General features: G+C 38.9%; 4 protein-coding genes across 4 annotated transcripts; 2 read left to right on the top strand and 2 right to left on the bottom strand.

The window, feature by feature from the left end:
- Positions 1 to 828: 828 nt before the first annotated feature.
- Positions 829 to 1,518, top strand: LOC101302093 (vacuolar iron transporter homolog 4-like). Its single transcript, XM_004304968.1, has one exon. It carries the CDS (start codon positions 829 to 831, stop codon positions 1,516 to 1,518), a length of 690 nt encoding a protein of 229 aa, XP_004305016.1.
- A 1,438-nt stretch (positions 1,519 to 2,956) lies between these two features.
- LOC101304012 lies at positions 2,957 to 5,001 on the bottom strand. Its single transcript, XM_004302407.1, has 4 exons — positions 4,933 to 5,001; positions 4,255 to 4,373; positions 3,322 to 3,902; positions 2,957 to 3,226 (listed from the first exon to the last, which is right to left on the bottom strand). The coding sequence occupies exons 2-3, from the start codon at positions 4,363 to 4,365 to the stop codon at positions 3,342 to 3,344; spliced, it is 672 nt and encodes a 223-aa protein (XP_004302455.1). The 5' UTR covers positions 4,366 to 4,373; positions 4,933 to 5,001; the 3' UTR covers positions 2,957 to 3,226; positions 3,322 to 3,341.
- Positions 5,002 to 5,924: 923 nt separating this feature from the next.
- On the top strand, positions 5,925 to 9,276 carry LOC101303719 (tRNA (guanine(10)-N2)-methyltransferase homolog). Its single transcript, XM_004302406.1, has 6 exons — positions 5,925 to 6,247; positions 7,011 to 7,222; positions 7,425 to 7,742; positions 7,852 to 7,926; positions 8,129 to 8,203; positions 8,722 to 9,276. The coding sequence occupies exons 1-6, from the start codon at positions 6,049 to 6,051 to the stop codon at positions 9,274 to 9,276; spliced, it is 1,434 nt and encodes a 477-aa protein (XP_004302454.1). The 5' UTR covers positions 5,925 to 6,048.
- Positions 9,277 to 9,569: 293 nt separating this feature from the next.
- On the bottom strand, positions 9,570 to 12,871 carry LOC101303433. The gene is made up of 3 exons (XM_004302405.1): positions 12,778 to 12,871; positions 9,953 to 12,621; positions 9,570 to 9,846 (listed from the first exon to the last, which is right to left on the bottom strand). The coding sequence occupies exon 2, from the start codon at positions 12,600 to 12,602 to the stop codon at positions 10,260 to 10,262; it is 2,343 nt and encodes a 780-aa protein (XP_004302453.1). The 5' UTR covers positions 12,603 to 12,621; positions 12,778 to 12,871; the 3' UTR covers positions 9,570 to 9,846; positions 9,953 to 10,259.
- Between the last annotated feature and the right edge of the window lie 5,086 nt (positions 12,872 to 17,957).

The following is a 17,957-nucleotide window of genomic DNA, read 5'->3' as shown; positions in this document are numbered from 1 at the left end:
TCATTACTTAGGAATGAGAGATCACCCTTTTGCTCCCTATCTTGTATGTAAAACTATTTTTTACTCAAACCAAGAAGCCAAACTTACAATGATTCTATATTATGAAAGTTGCAGTACTAAAAGCGTATATAACTACTGCTCTTGAATCTTGGTGTTTAGTGTTGGTCCAGCTGGTCAAATTGGCCTAATCTTTGTTCATTATAATAGTCAGGTGCCACAAGCTTTCGTGTGGAATGCACCCTCCACTTCATTGATTAATATTCTTCCTCCCCAAAATCTTCAAAAAGATGGATTTTTTCTGGACAGTTTTGCTTTCTTTAAAGAACTATGTGCTGGTGGCCTGTGTGTTTAATCCACACTTGCTATAGTTTAGTGATCTTTTTTCCAAAACACTCCCGAGTGCTCTCCCCTTTTCAGCATTTTACTTCTAACTTTGTAAAGAAAATGCAAGGTTCATCATTCATGATATGAAAGTTTCTTTTTTTTAGGAGAAATGTTGTTCACACTCTTTGCACTATTCGGAAAAAACGTACTTCGTGATGTCGTGATGATATTGTTATTGTTCTAAATGAGTGTAATAAGTTTCTTTTTTCCGGAGGTTCTTTAACCATCGTTTTTGATAAGTTTAGCCATTCCAAATGACTAGTGCATCCACAGTCACTAAGATCCAATTGTCCATCAACAAGTGCAAATCAGCACTACTGATTTGTTCATGAGCCTCTATAAATACCTATAATGGGGCGTGTGTCTTCCACAAGCAATCATCCAACTATCTCTTCTTTCTTACAACATAGTAGCTTTTCTATACACTTTCGAGTTTTTAACATCATGGCTGCCCAAGGAGCTCGTGACAAAACTCCCATTGGCCACATAGAGATTCCAATTTCATTTCCATTAGCTACAGATCAAATCAGACTACCCCAACTGCCTGAAGAAGATGACAGTTTTGACTACTCTGAAAGAACACAATGGATTCGAGCAGCTGTCTTGGGAGCTAATGACGGTTTGGTCTCTGTTGCATCACTGATGATGGGAGTTGGAGCTGTCAAACAAGACGTGAAAGCAATGCTGCTAGCTGGGTTTGCCGGGCTAGTAGCAGGAGCATGCAGCATGGCAATAGGGGAGTTTGTCTCTGTGTACACACAATATGACATAGAGATATCCCAAATGAAAAGAGAGGTGATGAAAGGGAATGGTGGAAGCGCGAGTGAGGAAGAAGCAAAGAAGAAGAAGCTGCCAAATCCGGCGCAGGCTGCCATAGCATCGGCGATTGCATTTTCCATAGGTGCAGTCGTGCCTTTGTTGGGAGCTGCATTTATCGGCCAGCACAATGTGAGGATGCTTGTGGTGGCTCTTTTGGCAAGTATTGCACTGGTAGTCTTTGGAGGGATCGGAGCAAGGATGGGGAGGACACCTATGATTAACTCTTGTGTTAGAGTACTCATTGGAGGATGGATGGCCATGGCTATCACCTTTGGACTCACCAAGTTGATTGGCTCTGCTGGTTTAGACATGTGACCAGCTTGCTTTTGTTCTTCCCGCCCTTTGTTTGATATTGTCGTTCTTGTAGTTGTGTTTTGCTAGCAACGGTGATATAACATATTGAATAAATGTTGGTAGCTTTGTATTCTCAGTATTTGACTCTATCTGGGTTGCGACGAGCAGTACTGAACCGGTGACATGATACCAAGGCACTACTATCAATTTAGATATTTAGATCGAACAAGAAAGACGGATATAATGCATTGTTTTTGTTACAAACTATCTAAGAAATAAAGTACCGTTCTAACGACCACAGATTCGCTGTGTCATTCATCTTGACAGATGATTTTCATCCAACTCCCATCATCAGTGATGCAAACAGATAACAAGACATCAAACCAACAAGACATTAAACCGGTGGTAGCAACAATAGACAAGTTTAACATGAGTATGGACTTGTGACTTGATGCAACACAGGGAAACAAAGAGGAACACAGATGATATTCATGCAAAAGCTCAGTTAATCTCGTGTTATCCTTCACCGGACTAGGCAGAAGAAAAATCGTTCCAACAAGATACCAAATTGTGTACTAAATGAGATTCTACAAAACTAAACTTGACTGAGGAGCCATCAACAACAGAACCAAAATAAGGAGGACATCAATTTTCTATCTCAGCAAACAAGCCACAAAGGAGAATCTGATCAACTGAAAAACCCAGGCAAGACCAAGGACCTTCCCCCAAGTGCAACACACATACCAGAAGGAAAAACAATGGAGCAGTTATTGAACTCATCAGGAACTTCCAAACACCAACTAGCACAAGATTACGCAGAATGGAAACAAGCCACGAATGAGAATCTGATAAACTGAAAAACCCCAGGCAATACCAAGAACCTTCCCCCAAGTGCAATGTGACACGGATACCAGAAGGAAAAACAATGGAGCAGTATTCATCATGAACTTCCAAACACCAACTAGCACAAGATTACGCAGAATGGAACTCTTTTACCGGTGTGCTGTGAAGAAAGAGAGGCTCATGTGCACTTAAATTGCAGATGGCTTGTTCAGGCCGAAAAGACTCAAGATTTTAAGTTTTAAAATGCATGCCCAATTAGTAACACAGTAACCCAATCATGAACCGAAAAAGACCACAATTAGCGAACATTCCTGCCAAAAGGTTGAGAATATTAATATAGCAGGAATCATGAAAACAGATAGCATGTGTGAAAGTAACTTATAAGAGAAACATTACCGCCTGACTCCCATTTAATGGTATGATACCGAAAACAGGGCAGCCAAATTGGGCATTCTACTTATAGAACCACTTTTCCACGTGAGAAGAACCAAACTCCCAATAGCGGACCCCTCACAATCAATACACTGAAATACCGAACACGAAAGCAAACTTCCAATATTGCAATTTCCCAAGCAAATAATCAGCATCAAGCATAGCATTTGAAGTCACCAATGCATGAAAGTCACAGATCCAGCAATAATGGAACTCACGGAGTATAAGGCCAAATTCAAATGTGATTATCAAGCAAGCATAAAATTCCATCGGTTCAAAACATTCGGTCGAGCATTTAGCAACAAAACAGGAGAATATCTATGCAATGTTCGCACTTTCAAAATACTGGTCTAACAAAATTAGTCCACTCAGACATCATCAGAACATATCCAGAAGAAACTTCAATGCAGTGCAGACGGTGAAAGACAGTTGAGCAGCACCTTCCATTCGTAAGCTGCAATAACACATTTACAAAATTAGGTAAGTGCCAAACCAACTGTGGTGAGAAGAACTAGTTATGTAAACTTGAGGAAATTTTATGTGACATACCACTGTCCAAAGCAATGATTCTATCCAGAACGGAAACTCCCTGTCCCCCGACGCTCATATGGACCAGAGCGGTCACGGCTAAAACGATCGCTTCCAGAGCTTGAACGACCACCAGAACCAGACTCCCTGCTGCGTCCGCTCCCACTGTATCGGTCTCCATTTCGATCAGGCCCCCCGCTGTAGCGGCTACCACCACCCCCACCACCACCTCCTCCACTATACTTATCATCCCTACCACCATACCTGCCACCACCACCTCCTCTTGATACTTCACTAGGACACTCCCTTGCAAAATGTCCTGGCTTGCCACACTTGAAGCAATCTCCTCCCCCACCAGATCCACGTCCACCACCTCCGTAATCACGACCACGGTCACGATCGCGGCCACCACGATCACGGCCGCGGTCGCCATCATAATCTCTACCTGAACCTTGGTGAGGCTGAGCTTTATCAACAGTGATAGTTCGTCCATCTAAATCAATACCATTCATTTCCTCAATTGCCTCTTCCATAGCTTTTTTATCATCAAAAGTGACGAACCCAAATCCACGAGAGCGCCCCGAGAACTTATCCATAACAACCTATGTCAAAGCAAGATATAAATTGAACTGTCAACTGTTATGAAAAATAATAAATAAATACCACATTGAGCAAAGCCTGATAAATTAGCACCTGAATCCAACCAAACCAAATCACAATCATATTTTCCCATATACAAAATCAAAACATGGTGTATTCGAAGGCATTGCAATTTCCATTCTAAATTCACAAAACTCTCACGAAACATGGTGACCATTCAAATCAATTGATTCCACCATGAAGCAATATCATCAAAACGAACGCCATACGCCATCAACAAGGAACAAACAAACAAATACTTGATGAAAAACTATGTGGCTATTTATCGTGTACATAACAAAAACAAATACATACCTTGGCTTCAATAAGCTTTCCATACTTGTCAAACGCTTCTTTTAGACTCCTATCAGATGTCGCCCAGGCAAGGCCACCAATAAAGCAACGGTACTCAGGCTCTTCCGACATTTTATAAACTGCAATCCAAAAAAAAAAAAAAAAAAAAAAACATCATCAATCATCACCATCAATTAGAACAAACACAAACAGAATCACTATAATATAAACACCAGACAACACAAAACCCAATTCGGGGCTTTGTTCACATGCATAATACAACTCAATACAACCACACATGACACATCCACAAAGCACAAAAGTTCAACTCATCAAACAAGTATCAACCTTTTTCATCCTCAACAAATTGCAGGCTTTCAACAATAAACCCTAATTAATTAACCACAGTATACAAATAGTAAAGTATGGAGATCTGAAAAAAAAAAAACTAACACACCACAAAGAACACGCTGAGCTAAATTAATTGAAATTCAAGCAAACAACTTCATCATATTTCTAATTGATCGAGCTACGAAACCGAACCCAATCAATTGAAGCATAAAAAGGGTTGAATTTCACAGCAGCAACCCAAAAACTCAACGAAATTAAAGCACGAAACTTTCAAGATTATCGAATTGAAAACTGCGAATTGCAAACCCAGCGTGGCAATTATAGTAAACAAGGGTTGGAATTTCATACCTGCGAAGAGAGAAGCGAGAGCTGGATCTCAAGACGAGTGAGAAAGAGAGAGAGAGAGAGAGAGAGAGGCTGAGGAAGAAGAAGAAAGGGTTTGGGTTCGACTTCGAAAACAAGAAGAAGACCTAAAAAGAGAATGGAGACACGTAGCCAAGTAGGGTGGGATGGGGAACCGGGTCAACCCGGTGACTCATTGGCCCGCTTTTTTTTTTTTTTTTCGAGTTTTTTATTTCTCATATCTTATTAACTAAGAATATACAACAAAGAAATTACATAATTAAAACATGTATTCTATGCAACCAGTAGGTTTTTTGTTTTGTCATGTGTAGCCAGCAATGTTTTGTTCATATTGATATTGATATTGGGCAACTCTAAACTTAATCACTCTTGCTGAGAAAGCGCGGGTTATCTTGCTTGATTAAAACACATCTTGTTAACATTCTTTCAACCAAAAACGTGTTACTATGTTTGAAAATGGTGATGAAATCCCTGATATGTAGATTCAATATGTTGTTGTAAATAATGTTGATCCTTTCGATGGAACTTTAATCGTTTATTTTGGTTTCCCACCTTATTGCCTTGATAGTTGCAAATGTAATCTCTCTCACAAAGCATTTTAGTCATAATGATCTTATAATATTAAACAATAAAAAAAAAATCATTGTATTTTATGTTAAACCATCTATCATTGTTCAATCGACTGGTTCTATCAACACGACGTAAAAATATTTTCTCGTTCATTCAAAGTCAATGATCGTCTATACTTAGTGTCAGGTTTTTAAAATGTAGTGTACTCGACTACTCGTGTATGCAGTCGTCTCTCTATCTTTTTCTAGTGAATTTACAAGTAGTGTCAATATTTAATCCCTAAATTCCCAATATATTTCCCTAAATAAAAATAAATAATTTCAATCAAAAAAATAATAATAAAAAATAAAAATCCCAATGCAAACGCTGTCGTTTTGAGGGACTCACTCTGTACTGTACTCCTTGGACTACACTACATTCATGATTCATACAACACTCCAGGGTTTAGCCTAGGGTTTTTTTTCCCCTCTAGTTCCCATTGCACATTTGCACCCAAAAACCCAAGAAGAAGAAGAAGAAGCAAAGAAAACGATGTGGTACCTTTGCTTCTTCTTCCACAGATTACTGGACTACAGAAAAGCCGAGGTCGAATCACTAGCCCAACTCTTCTGCTCCGAAGAAGAACTTCACGATTTGCAATGGAGGCTCCCATTGCACCACCACCAAGACTCCCCCTTTCACTTCGTCAATCTCCCCTCCGAGGAAGTCGCCACCAAAATCGCCAATCGCAGTCAGTTCAAACTTCTCTTTCACTCTGTTCATTCCAAATTTTGTGGATTTTTATTGGAGCCAAATGAGGGTTTAGTGAGGTTTTAGGAAGAACCCAGTTGGTGATTTGGTAGTTTGTATCGAACCCAGATCAGTATAATTGCTGAGATTAGTGCTTAGCTTCAAAGTTTGGTTTTTGGGTTATTTTTGGCAGTTTGGGTAGTTTTGTTTGGTTAAGTTTACTCTCTTGAACACTATGGTGTGATTGCTTGAGGTTTTAAGCAAAACAGAGATTGGTGAATTGGTAGTTTGCATGAAACCCAGATCAGTATCTTCGATGAGATTAGTGCTTAGCTTCAAAGTTTGATTTTTGGAGTATTTTCGCACGTTGTGTTGTTTTGTTTGGTTAACTTTACTGTCTTGAACACTTTTGGTATTTAGGAATGTCATTTACGGACATGTAATTGGTTTCTAATATGTAGAAATTGTGTACTGGTTAGTGTTATGGTTAGTGTTTACCCCTATCGTGGTCGAGTTTTTGAACTTTTGGCTCTTCAGCAGCATAGGCATCTGGTTGTCATAATCACAGTCATCATGGTCTTTGTTCTTGTGTAAAGAACTTAGCTTTTCAGCTGTGTTATCTAACAGTTTAATGAATATGCAGTTTGACTAACACATCAAATAGTCAATCTATTTAAAAGCTTATGGTGATGCACTTAGACAAAAAAGTTCTTTAAGAAAGGTCATTGCAGTGAATTTTAAACTTTGAACTTGCTATGTGATAGGCATACTAGTCAAAGGAATGTATGAACTTTGGGGAGAAGGAGGTAGCTATGAGGAGCTTGAGGAGTCTATACGAAATTACCCAGATGAGCGGAAGTTGCCGTACCTAGAGTCAGATAGTACTTTCAAGATTAATGTGGACACATTTGGAAAGGTTCTCAGCCTCCAGGAGCAAACCCAACGCATTACGGGGTTTCACTACATCCCTTTCAAGGTGAGATTCTTAATGAAGCTTTGTTCTTTGGATGTTATTTAGGATAGATTTTCTATTACATGATCAAGCAGTCAATTCTGGAATGATATGCTCTTGGAGTATTTTTAGCATTACAGCATCCATATTTAGCTGTATATATTGATTTTAAATCATTCGTCATCGTCACTAATAGTGGGGGTTGCTTCTGATCAATTTGCGGCAGGGTCGAGTTAATTTGAGAAATCCAGAGCACAAGTTCTGGCTCATGGAAACTGATAATTATGGAGCGAACAATGGTCTTCCACCAATTGTTGAAAGAAGAATCTTTTTTGGTCGGGAGATTGGCGGTGCTGATAGAAAGCTATTGCCAACTTATGAACTGAAAAGCCGCACTTATCTGGGCCCAACAGCCATGGATGCAGAAATCGCATTCCTGATGGCGAACCAAGCATTAGCCACACCAGGGAAGCTTTTTTTCGACCCTTTTGTTGGCACTGGGAGTATTCTTATAGCCGCTGCTCATTATGGAGCAATGACAATGGTTCACACTTGTCTCTCTACATAGTCAATTCTGAGTTATGTTGCAGTTGATACTTTTATGCCAGGCATGCATATAACTATGTTTTCATACGAACTTCCAAAATTTTTAGGGTGCAGATATTGATATCAGGGTGGTACGTGATGGGAAAGGCCCTGATTGTAACGTTTGGAGCAATTTCAAGCAGGTGAATATGCTTTATGAGATTTGAGTTTTTGGCTTGCATTGTTTTGTTTCTCTAATGGTTACTGAATTTTAAATTCCATCAGCACTGCAATACTATGCTTATGATGATGAACAGTATATGCACACTTTTTTGGCTACTCACGATTTTTATTGCTTTAATACATTGTAATTGATTGTACTTATTAGTCCGCAACCTTTTGCAGTATGGACTACCCATGCCGATTGCTTTGTTAAGGGCAGATAATAATCTTCCTCCTTGGCGTTCTGGGTTGAAAGAGGTACTTTTCCTATTTTGTTTTCCAATGTTAATGCCAGCTTCTTCCTTTTTCGTGTTGATTTACAAGCTTAATTGAACTAGCATTCTGCTTTTTTCTTTTATTTCAGTGCTGTCAAATTTTGGTAGTATAGTGTTTGGAAGTTATGTAGTAGCTAAACCGTAGTTATGTAGTAGCTCCCCATCCGTCTTGTTAATATATGTTATCAAAATCATATTCTCAACATATTGTCTTCTGGAAGTAAAATCATCTTCCTTTGCATTCCCCAGACTTATCCCAATAGTATCATATCCTTTATCTCTCTGTTTAAAGACGGGGTCAGAAAACTCTGTTAGAAGGGTTAGGTATGGTGATCTGTTTGATGTTCAAAGGAAGATGGCTTATCGTTTAAATACTTGTACTTACCCATAAGCGTAAGGTGATAAAGCATTCAAAGCATATGGTTCTTTCTGTGGAGAAGTACAAGTGCCATGTTTGGCATCTTCTAGGCACTAATAACCTCGTTTGTTTGGTTGCTGTAGGTATTTGATGCCATAATCTGTGACCCTCCTTACGGTGTTCGTGCCGGTGGGCGCAAATCCGGTGGCCGGAAGTTGCTTAAAGGGGTTGTTGGCCCTTACACTGTACCTGATGACAAGAGAACAGGCCACATACCATCAACTGGTGCTTACACCTTGGTTGAGTGCGTGCATGATTTGCTTGACCTGGCTGCCAGGATGCTTGTAATGGGTGGAAGGCTTGTGTTCTTCTATCCTGTTTTGCGAGAAGACGAAAATGCAGAAACCCATTTCCCAGAGCACCCGTGTTTCAAATTGATTGCTTCTTCTGAGCAGATTCTGAGCTCACGATATAGTCGAGTGTTACTAACCATGGTTAAGACAAGTCAATACACCGAAGAAGTTGCAGAAGCAGCCAGAATTAAGCACATCGACTTCAAAGAGAACCATCTAAAGTGGTTAGAAGATGGAAACCTTCATTCTGCAGTTTTCAGTCCTGCCGATGCTCAATTAAATGGGACCGGTGATGCTAAAGCCACCAAAGAGCAAAAGCCGAAGTACAGGGGGAAATATGTATAGGCTTAACAATAGGCTCTTTAGCTCAGGTAGTCGTCATAGATTTCCAATGCTAGCAGGAGAACATTTTTTGTAGTAACTATATATGTTCCTCAAATGAGCTGATTTCGGTTTGTTGTATTGTTGTAAGCTAATCGTCTGAAAGACCACTACTTTTTTCTTTGATCGAGTCTTGCGGTATCTCAAAACTTTCAACCAAGGATCAATATGATGATGCTTTGCGTTAGTCTTGTTACTATATTAATGAAGTTTTAACTTACAAAGTAATTGGAAAAAAATGGAAAAAAATAAAAATAAATAACCGAAGAGTAACATGCCCAACTCCCAAGCACAAAAGGGGAAGCAAGCACCCAGAAAGAAGAAAACAGAGCTAAGCAGCAAACTGAAAACAGGCAGGCATCACTTCTCGAGATAGAGATGATAGAGGTCGGGGGCGTAATCTGCGCTCATAGACATGTACACAGTACACCGATTCGCTATCAAATTGGAGCCTGCTGGTTCGACTCAAATTTGTTGCTTAATAAATTTGTGACTTGACTGTGGCAGTGTGCCCTTGAGCGGATCTGACTCTGCCTGCACAATAAATCAACTAAACATTTAGAAGACTTCATTCCAGGAGACTTACAGAGAACTTTTACTTTGCAATTAACTGTAAATGAACTTTGACTAAAACCAATACCTTCTGGTTCTGTATTTGCTGCTTCGCCTCCAAGAATCTCTTCAATGTACAGTAACGCTTGTTATGAGGAATTTCTTACATAACTTCAAATCATATTTCCATAACCCCAACATTAGAAGGATGATGCTAAAAACAATCAATCAGTTGTTATCCAATCTTAAACCAAGTAAGAAAAATCTGTCTGTATCGAATCATGTACACCTAAACTCAAGCAACTTGGACTTCCCAAGTCCAATCTTTCATCTTACTTTGCCTCTTGGCTCTCTTCAATTTCTATTATTGAAGTGACTGAACTCCCTTACTCTTCTTACCCATCAGTTCCGGAATTCCCTGCTATCTCCTCTACGCCATTAGTATTTTCAACATCAACATCTATCACATCAACTTCCTTTGGTTCCTCATCTATCTCTATAATCTCTTCCTCTTCTGCTTCAGTATTTTCAACATCCACATCTATGACATCAACTTCCTTAGGTTTCTCATCTGTCTCCATAATCTCCTCATCTTTTGCATCAGTTATTACCTGTAGAAGTTCTAACGGTGTAGCTGCTGGATCTAGCTCCCGGCAACCCTTTGGAGCATTTGATGCTTCTAGACCTGTATGCAAATATGAAGGAATTTGATGAGAGAATCGGAACATCTCTTCTCTAGGAATCCTCCTAACCTCTCTGGGATCCAAATGTCTGTGAAACACCGACTTGAAACCAGCCACTTTCACCAGAGGAGTTACAGTTACTCCTAGTTCTTCATTATAGTCTTCAACCACTTCCACCATATCATACTTGTGTTTTACTTCGTCGGCAGTCAATTCATTCCAGTCAGGGGACCAATTCCTATAGAGAGCCCAAACATCACCCTTCTTGGGATATATACAGATAATCCCTCTTGCACCTTTTGTCCACCGAACTTTGTGCGAAAAAGAATTGAGTGATTTGTTGATTTCATACTTGCCAACTCTGAAATCTCCACATGTTTTTGCGAAACCAGAAGCAACCCAGTTTAGAGGGCCCAATTCACTATTTGTTCTGGAGTTGAGCCAACTGATCCGCACTTTGAATGGGTTTAAAGATATCACACTATGAATTATAGCATAATATCGAGGCATCCCATCATCGCCATCATATGCGGCCCAGACCTGATTTTCTCCAAAAGACTCTTCAGTTCGGTCCCTGTCAAAATCATGAAAATCTGAATCTGGCACAGTAATGGTCATTGCTTCCAAGGTTTCTGCATCTGCAGTGTCACTAGAAGTGCCGGAATGTTTCCTTTCACTAGCTCCATTCTTCTTATCCACCGGCACACCAGACTTGTTCTGATCAAACAGCACATCTACATTTTTCAAAGATTTCTCCGTCTCCTTCCCATTTCCCGCCTGTTTTACTGCAGTTTCAGATTTCTGCTCATTCAGTTTCCTGAGAAGTTCCTTCCTAGCCTTGTTCACCAGTATACTCTGAACTTCAAGCACAGACAAATCTCTAGTGATACTGAACTTGGTGGTTCCATTGACCCTACCTGACTCAAAATTAAGCTGTCTAGGTCCAAAAAAGTTAGCAGCTCCAGCTACCCCACCCACTTGGTTTGGAACGTCCCTTGGAGGCTTGATGCTACCACCACCAAAATCATCCATTCCTTTTCTTTTCTTTGCAGCATTAGATGAAGCGCCACTCACTTTCTTGGAGGTGGGTTGATGCTTCCTCCGCAATGCCTCCTCTTTTTTGTTTGCTGCTTGTGCTTCCTCACGCTCTCTCTTTGCTTTCTCGTATGCCTGTTGAACCACACTTGCAGCTTGGGCGGCTGAAGAAGCACCAGTTGATTTGGAGAAGGGACCCCATTGGAAGTTGTTTTGGTGATATGATTCAGTGAACCCTGCAGCTCCTCCTGTATCTCTACTTCTTCCTGTATTAAACGAGCTTTTATCATGATTCGGATTCCATGAGGTGGATGACTTGGCGGCACCTGTTGGTGGTGGATCTATTTCCACTGCAAAAAACGCTTCATGGCAGTTGGGGCAAAGCAGGTTATGGTTAAGATAAACTCTCATGTACTCATACTGCATCCTACACTTGTGACACACGGTCCAAAAGGTACTGGCTTTCGGTTTAAAAACTGAAGCAGGAGGAGGAGCTGAACTACGAGCTGCGCGTGAACTACTACTACTCTTTGGTGGAGGCTTCTTGGTACCGGAAGTTGAACTTTTCGTGAAATTGTAGAACCCGTTGTTGGCCCCAGCAGCGAAATGTGATGTCGAACCATTTGCCGTCCTTCTCTGGTCATATGCTTTCCTCCTACCTTTATCAGACAACAAACTCCACGCCTCGGAAAGCAGCTTAAACGCTCCCTCAGCACCAATAGCCTTGTTCTTATCCGGGTGAAGCATAAGAGCTAGCTTCTTGTACTGTCTCTTCACCGTCTCATCATCTGCTCTCGGGTCCAAACCAAGCATCCCATACCAATCTACTTCCCCATTAATCCTAATCTCTGCAGCAACAAGAACATCAAGCGCCGCCATCAATTGGGGAATCCCATCCAGCCCCGGAAACAAATTCTGAGCCTTGACAGCAAATTTCTTAGCTCCCATTACATCCCTCGCCGCAAACTTCCTCTCCGCAATCTCTTTAGCCCTAATGGCCTCATCTTTATTGCACTCCATACAAATCTGATCTACAAATCTAAAACAACACGAATAACAAAAGCTTTCATGAACATAATTACTCAATAGTGAAAGTGAATCAGATCTACCCTAACTTATTGAACCCATCACAGATCTGATCCTACAAAAATACAAAAATGAACTGAAATTTCAGAGAGATAGAGAAAAGAATTACCCCTGAGCAAAATTCTCGCCCCCCTCCCCTTAGTTTTCGGAATCGCACAAGCCTTGAACAGCTCTGGTCGATAGCCTCACCCACCCTCGCCGTCAAACCACGTCGTTAACTGTCAACGTAAATAGTATATGAGTGAGAAAAAATCTCAAAAGTCACATTATTTAAATACCCGACCCGGCCCACTATTTTCCAACCGCCTAGCGGGCCTGAGTGTCCACCTAGCCCACCTAGCCAGTTTCCTAAAAATATTTTTTTATTTTTTTATTTTTTACTAAAATTTTGGACCGAGGGAGGTAGCCCAAGTGTTCGCCCAGCCCACCGCCTAGGCGGTTTCTTTTAATTATTTTTTTTTACAATTATAATATTTAAATTTTGAGCAAAGCGCGGGTATTATTTCTAGTATAAACTAGTTTAGGAGAATTTTCACTTAGACTACAACCCAACCAGCCTACAACATAGATATGTCCCTGCTCTAGATTTGCTCTTCAGAACTCGACCATATACAAGCCTAGAGAAAGCTTTTAAGTTCTAATGAGAACCTTATAATGGAAACCAAGTGAGAACGTTTGAATGAACAGTTAGATGAGTGTTTTAAGTTTTAGTTGATATTTTCAAATTCTAACATCTATATCATCCAACCGTTCATTCAAAAATCATAACTTGGTCTTCATTAGAAGTTCTCCCTACAAGCCTGCCTAAGAGTAATCTTAGCTTATAAATGTCAAATCGTGCAAAACGATATCAAAACAACTCAATGCAATACTTCTTCTTCCTAGATCAACGTCAAGGTTGTGGGAAAGCCCTATACCACGTAACGACTTAACACGACTTCGTTGGAGCCCAACCTAGGCCCAGTTATCTTCAAGGAGCTGCACTGCTTGGCAACAATGTCACCCACTCATAACACCCAACAAGGGAAAGTATAACATACTGCAAACAAAGCTACACGCAAGGTTTGAAATTTTGATACTTCTGTGTACACACTACACAGTACATACAAAAGAACAAAAATGACTGGTGAAGCTATGTTCGTCTAGTTCTGGTCTGTATCAAACTGACCTTCACATTGAAGTATAAACAAATTAGCTGCTTTCATTTTTCCAGAAATTCAGTTCATTAGTCTAGTTCACGACTTCACGTTAATAAGTTGCTAGGAACTGTTTGAATGACTAAACAGTTCTGTCTCTTCAAATTCACTAATACTAGAGACAGATGCTCTGCATAAAAGTTATGAGTAATAATTGAACAAGACACATGATGAATAGAAAAAAAAAAAAAAAAAAAAGCTTATGGATTTAAACCAGCACGCTAAGTTCTTCTGTAGTATTCTTGTCCAGATTCTTGAGGAACTACCAAAATCCAAAACAGAGACAACATGACATAACCAAACTCCTCAGACAGTAGAAAACATGAATATTCAAGCAATCTCCACTGGAAGAACTATGATTAGCTTAATAGCCTTAAAAGAGACCAAAAGAAATTGTCTATGCTTATAATAATCTACATAATGTAATTAGCGCATTACATTGAAGAGCCAGTTGAGAAATCACTTTCTTTTTTTGGAGAAGAACTGAGGAACCTCTTCTGAGTTGAATTGGCGGTGGAACAATCTGATATCAAGTGAAATGCAATTAGACGAAAATCAGTGAGTGTCCACCTAGCCCACCTAGCCAGTTTCCTAAAAATATTTTTTTATTTTTTTATTTTTTACTAAAATTTTGGACCGAGGGAGGTAGCCCAAGTGTTCGCCCAGCCCACCGCCTAGGCGGTTTCTTTTATTTTTATTTTTTACAATTATAATATTGTTACAGAAAATATGATATGGAACAAGGTCTACTCATTCTCATTAGAAACCCTCTTTATATAGAGGTGAATTTCAACGGTAATTGCACGCACATAATGACGATAATCAATGATAATAACAATGTACATAATGACTGATATAACTAATAGAGCCGTTACATCCATTAATCACTAATGCCTTAATCTATTCTCGTCAATTACTTTGACGAAGGCACACATAAGGTATTTTTCCTTCAACAAATATTTAAATTTTGAAAAGCGCGGGTATTATTATACAATATACTATTTTGCGTCGGGTCTGTTTCTGTTCAAGTGTACAGTGTTTTTACTGTTCCCGTGAGCAAGGCTTTGGTGTTGGACTTGCGTGGATATAGAAATTTCGACATTTTCAGAGAGCACCGACCTTTTCAGAGACCAGAAATTTCGACAACTGCTGATTATCAGAGAGAGCACCGACTAAGGTTCAAGGCTGAGTAGCTGAATCCAATTCGTTTCTAGATCGAGAAAGAGGAGGAGAGATTTTTCTGGGTTTGTATCTATAAAGGGTGTGGTCAGTGACCGAATCCAATTCGTTTTCAGATCGAGGTGAGAGAGAGGAGATAGGAGAGAATCAGGGATTTGTCTGGATTTGTCAGAGAGAGCAATTCCAGAAATTTCAAGGACGATCGAGGATAGAGAGGAGAGGAGAAAGGAGAAGAGAAGGGATTTGCCTGGGTTTTTATCTATAAAGGGCGTACAACAATCCAAATCCTTTCCGGATATCAGCTCCAAGAATTCCAGGTTAGTATCTTCGTCTCCTCCTCAACTCATGACATTGATTTGTGCAGTATGTGCACTGTGATATTGATGAAGTAGTATAAACTTATCTAGATGAATGTGATATTAATCCTTTCAATTTGTTTTTGAAATGAAGAAAAATTACAAAACCCAAGAAATGGATTAGAACACCAAACATATGTAAGGCATATAAACGATCTATGATTGAAAGAGAATCTGAAGGCTTTGAGATTTCTGCAGGCTTTTGTCATATTTAGCTAACTTTAGCACCGCCAGCAAGCCTCATATATATGTTAAGTGTATGCCTTCCCATGATTTAGTACCAATCTATCTGTTGGTTGTGCTCTAACCTTTTTTGGGTGTTTTATTACCAAAAACATTAACACTTAGATTAATTTGTCTTTTTGGTATGAGACCCGATATGTTTCAAATGAGCAGCACTAATTTCGCTTAGAAAGTACAGATGGGGGGTCAGTGCTAAAACTAGGAGGATAAAATATTCTTAATTCTGTTTAGATTTGATGTTCTGCTATATAGATCATTACAAAGCAATTTGTTTTTATATCTGTCTTTGTCTCTTTGACCTTCATCAAAGTATGATCCTGTTAAACAAATCTTCTGGAATGATTAGGGTAGTCAATAGAAAATCAATTGATTGAGTAAAGGGCATTGAGATCATATATATGTTAAGACTACCTATCAATTTCAGAGAAATCATATATATGTTAAGAACAGTAAAGATAGAACTTTTGCATATGTAATTTTGTGTGATATCATCTATGTGCGTTTTAGAATTGGAATCTGAGTGTATTTTGGTAAACTAATTCGATTTCTTGGTCTTTGATTGTGGGGCTCTTCAAAATTGAATCTTCAGTTTCACAGTTGGTTGAATTTTGATTATTTGTTAATTTCTTGATTATTGATCAAGTAGATTGATTCTTCAAAATTCAATAATGGAGTATAGTAGATTCAATTCTTTTGTACAGAATACAACAATTCCAACTCTTAACATATTCTCCTCAAGTAGTTCATTTGCTCTGAGTGCTTTCAATGGATACAATTGATTTTTAGTTTTGACACGAACATGGTACTCATTGGCTTTAGCAGCGATGCAGTTTTGACCATATCCTGCCCATAACGATAAATAAAAATCTACAACTGTTATAGTAACTATTTCTTACCTTTTGATACATCAAGTGAAATTGGAGAAAAAGCTGTTGGACTTCGAAGTAGTGGTTATATCAGAGTTCTTTGTAATTAAGTAATTTTGATCATTGACGTAGTATTGTTCTTTAGATAAAGGCAAATAGCAAGTAGTGTAAAGCCTCCTTAGATTTTCAATTTACTAATAAAGTTTGTTTATGTATTCTTTGTGTTGTATGGGTTATTTGATGACAGAATGATTTTTTAAAGTAGCTTCATGTCAACGTTTTGGTAATGTTGCCACATCTTGATATACTTCTATTAGGTGGGAATTATGTGATTAGTATATATTGTGTTAAAACTTGCATTCTAATTTAGGTGTGCCATTCAAATCATTTTGTTCCACAAAGATGATTTCTTCTCTCACGGTTCCTGTATTTTGTGAGGTGTAGTTACATTTGATGTGTGTCTTTAAATTGTGTTTTTTCTTCTTCTTTTCTTTAGTCTAATATGCTTTCTCTATCAAACGCTCTTCCGATTTATAAATTTTTTCAAACAACACGATTCTCTAGTTACTTGGTTTGCATATAATTTCTTGATGTGGGACTTTTAGGCTTGAAACGTCTTGGTTAGTTCTCCACTTCTACTACATGTAGTTCTCTGTTGCCCGGATTCAAATCAGTATCAAATTTAAGTCTATTTATATCTGCTTTCAAATTTTCACTTTACCTGAACCACTACATATATAGGTTAAGAACAATGATCTGCATATTTGAAATTCAAAGAGCCATGACTGAATTCATGTTTATAGTTTTTCTCTTCTCTAATCGATTAAAGTTTTTGATTGATGTTTTTAGTTATAAAGTTAGTTTTTCTATGAAGAATATCTATTTTACAACTCAACTCTGTATAGTGACAATATGACAGGAAATTATATTAGTTTCTGTTTTGTTTCCGCAGATCTTATATTAGCTTACCTTCAGTGTCTCCTTAGTGATTCATTGGATGGATATCACATAAGAAGAAAAGTTAAAGATAATATCAGAGATATTAGCCGATCCCGCAGCAACGCGCGGTCAACTTTCTAGTAAGTTCTCTAAGTGATAATCATTACATGAACTATGTCGACACCGGAACTGACCCCGTGCCTACCCCATATATATTGTTCTCCCAATTGCGAAGATAGAGTAACAATGAACGTGGAGATCGATGACAAACCAACTTTATTATTTTTTTATTACTGTTTGTAACATACCATACAGAAGATGGAAACAACACGGAAACAAATAAAATTTGACTAGGGGCGATGAGTAAGCCCTTAGCTTGCTTCTCTCGGAAAAAGAAAAAAAAAAACAGAAAAAAAGAAGGAAACAATTAAAGGGCCTTAGACAGAAGAACTAGAAGATCTCCAGGATGCAGCGATAACTCAGAATATCGCAAATTAGTGGAGGTCATGG

Source organism: Fragaria vesca, linkage group LG6 (genome assembly GCF_000184155.1).
Source record: "Fragaria vesca subsp. vesca linkage group LG6, FraVesHawaii_1.0, whole genome shotgun sequence".
In the NCBI taxonomy this organism is placed as follows: Eukaryota; Viridiplantae; Streptophyta; class Magnoliopsida; order Rosales; family Rosaceae; genus Fragaria; species Fragaria vesca.
The sequence above is the reverse complement of the archived record's forward strand: the minus strand, read 5'-3'. Positions and strand labels throughout refer to the sequence as shown.

What these genes read in the sequence shown, in the direction of transcription:
- LOC101302093 (XM_004304968.1), top strand. Translation starts at nt 829, where the DNA reads ATGGCTGCCCAAGGAGCTCGTGACAAAACTCCCATTGGCCACATAGAG.
- LOC101303433 (XM_004302405.1), bottom strand. Translation starts at nt 12,602, where the DNA reads ATGGAGTGCAATAAAGATGAGGCCATTAGGGCTAAAGAGATTGCGGAG.
- LOC101304012 (XM_004302407.1), bottom strand. Translation starts at nt 4,365, where the DNA reads ATGTCGGAAGAGCCTGAGTACCGTTGCTTTATTGGTGGCCTTGCCTGG. An exon ending in GAAAGCTTATTGAAGCCAAG is followed by an intron (nt 3,903 to 4,254) that starts GTATGTATTTGT and finishes GCTTTGACATAG; the next exon opens with GTTGTTATGGATAAGTTCTC.
- LOC101303719 (XM_004302406.1), top strand. Translation starts at nt 6,049, where the DNA reads ATGTGGTACCTTTGCTTCTTCTTCCACAGATTACTGGACTACAGAAAA. An exon ending in TTCACTACATCCCTTTCAAG is followed by an intron (nt 7,223 to 7,424) that starts GTGAGATTCTTA and finishes AATTTGCGGCAG; the next exon opens with GGTCGAGTTAATTTGAGAAA. An exon ending in TTTGGAGCAATTTCAAGCAG is followed by an intron (nt 7,927 to 8,128) that starts GTGAATATGCTT and finishes AACCTTTTGCAG; the next exon opens with TATGGACTACCCATGCCGAT.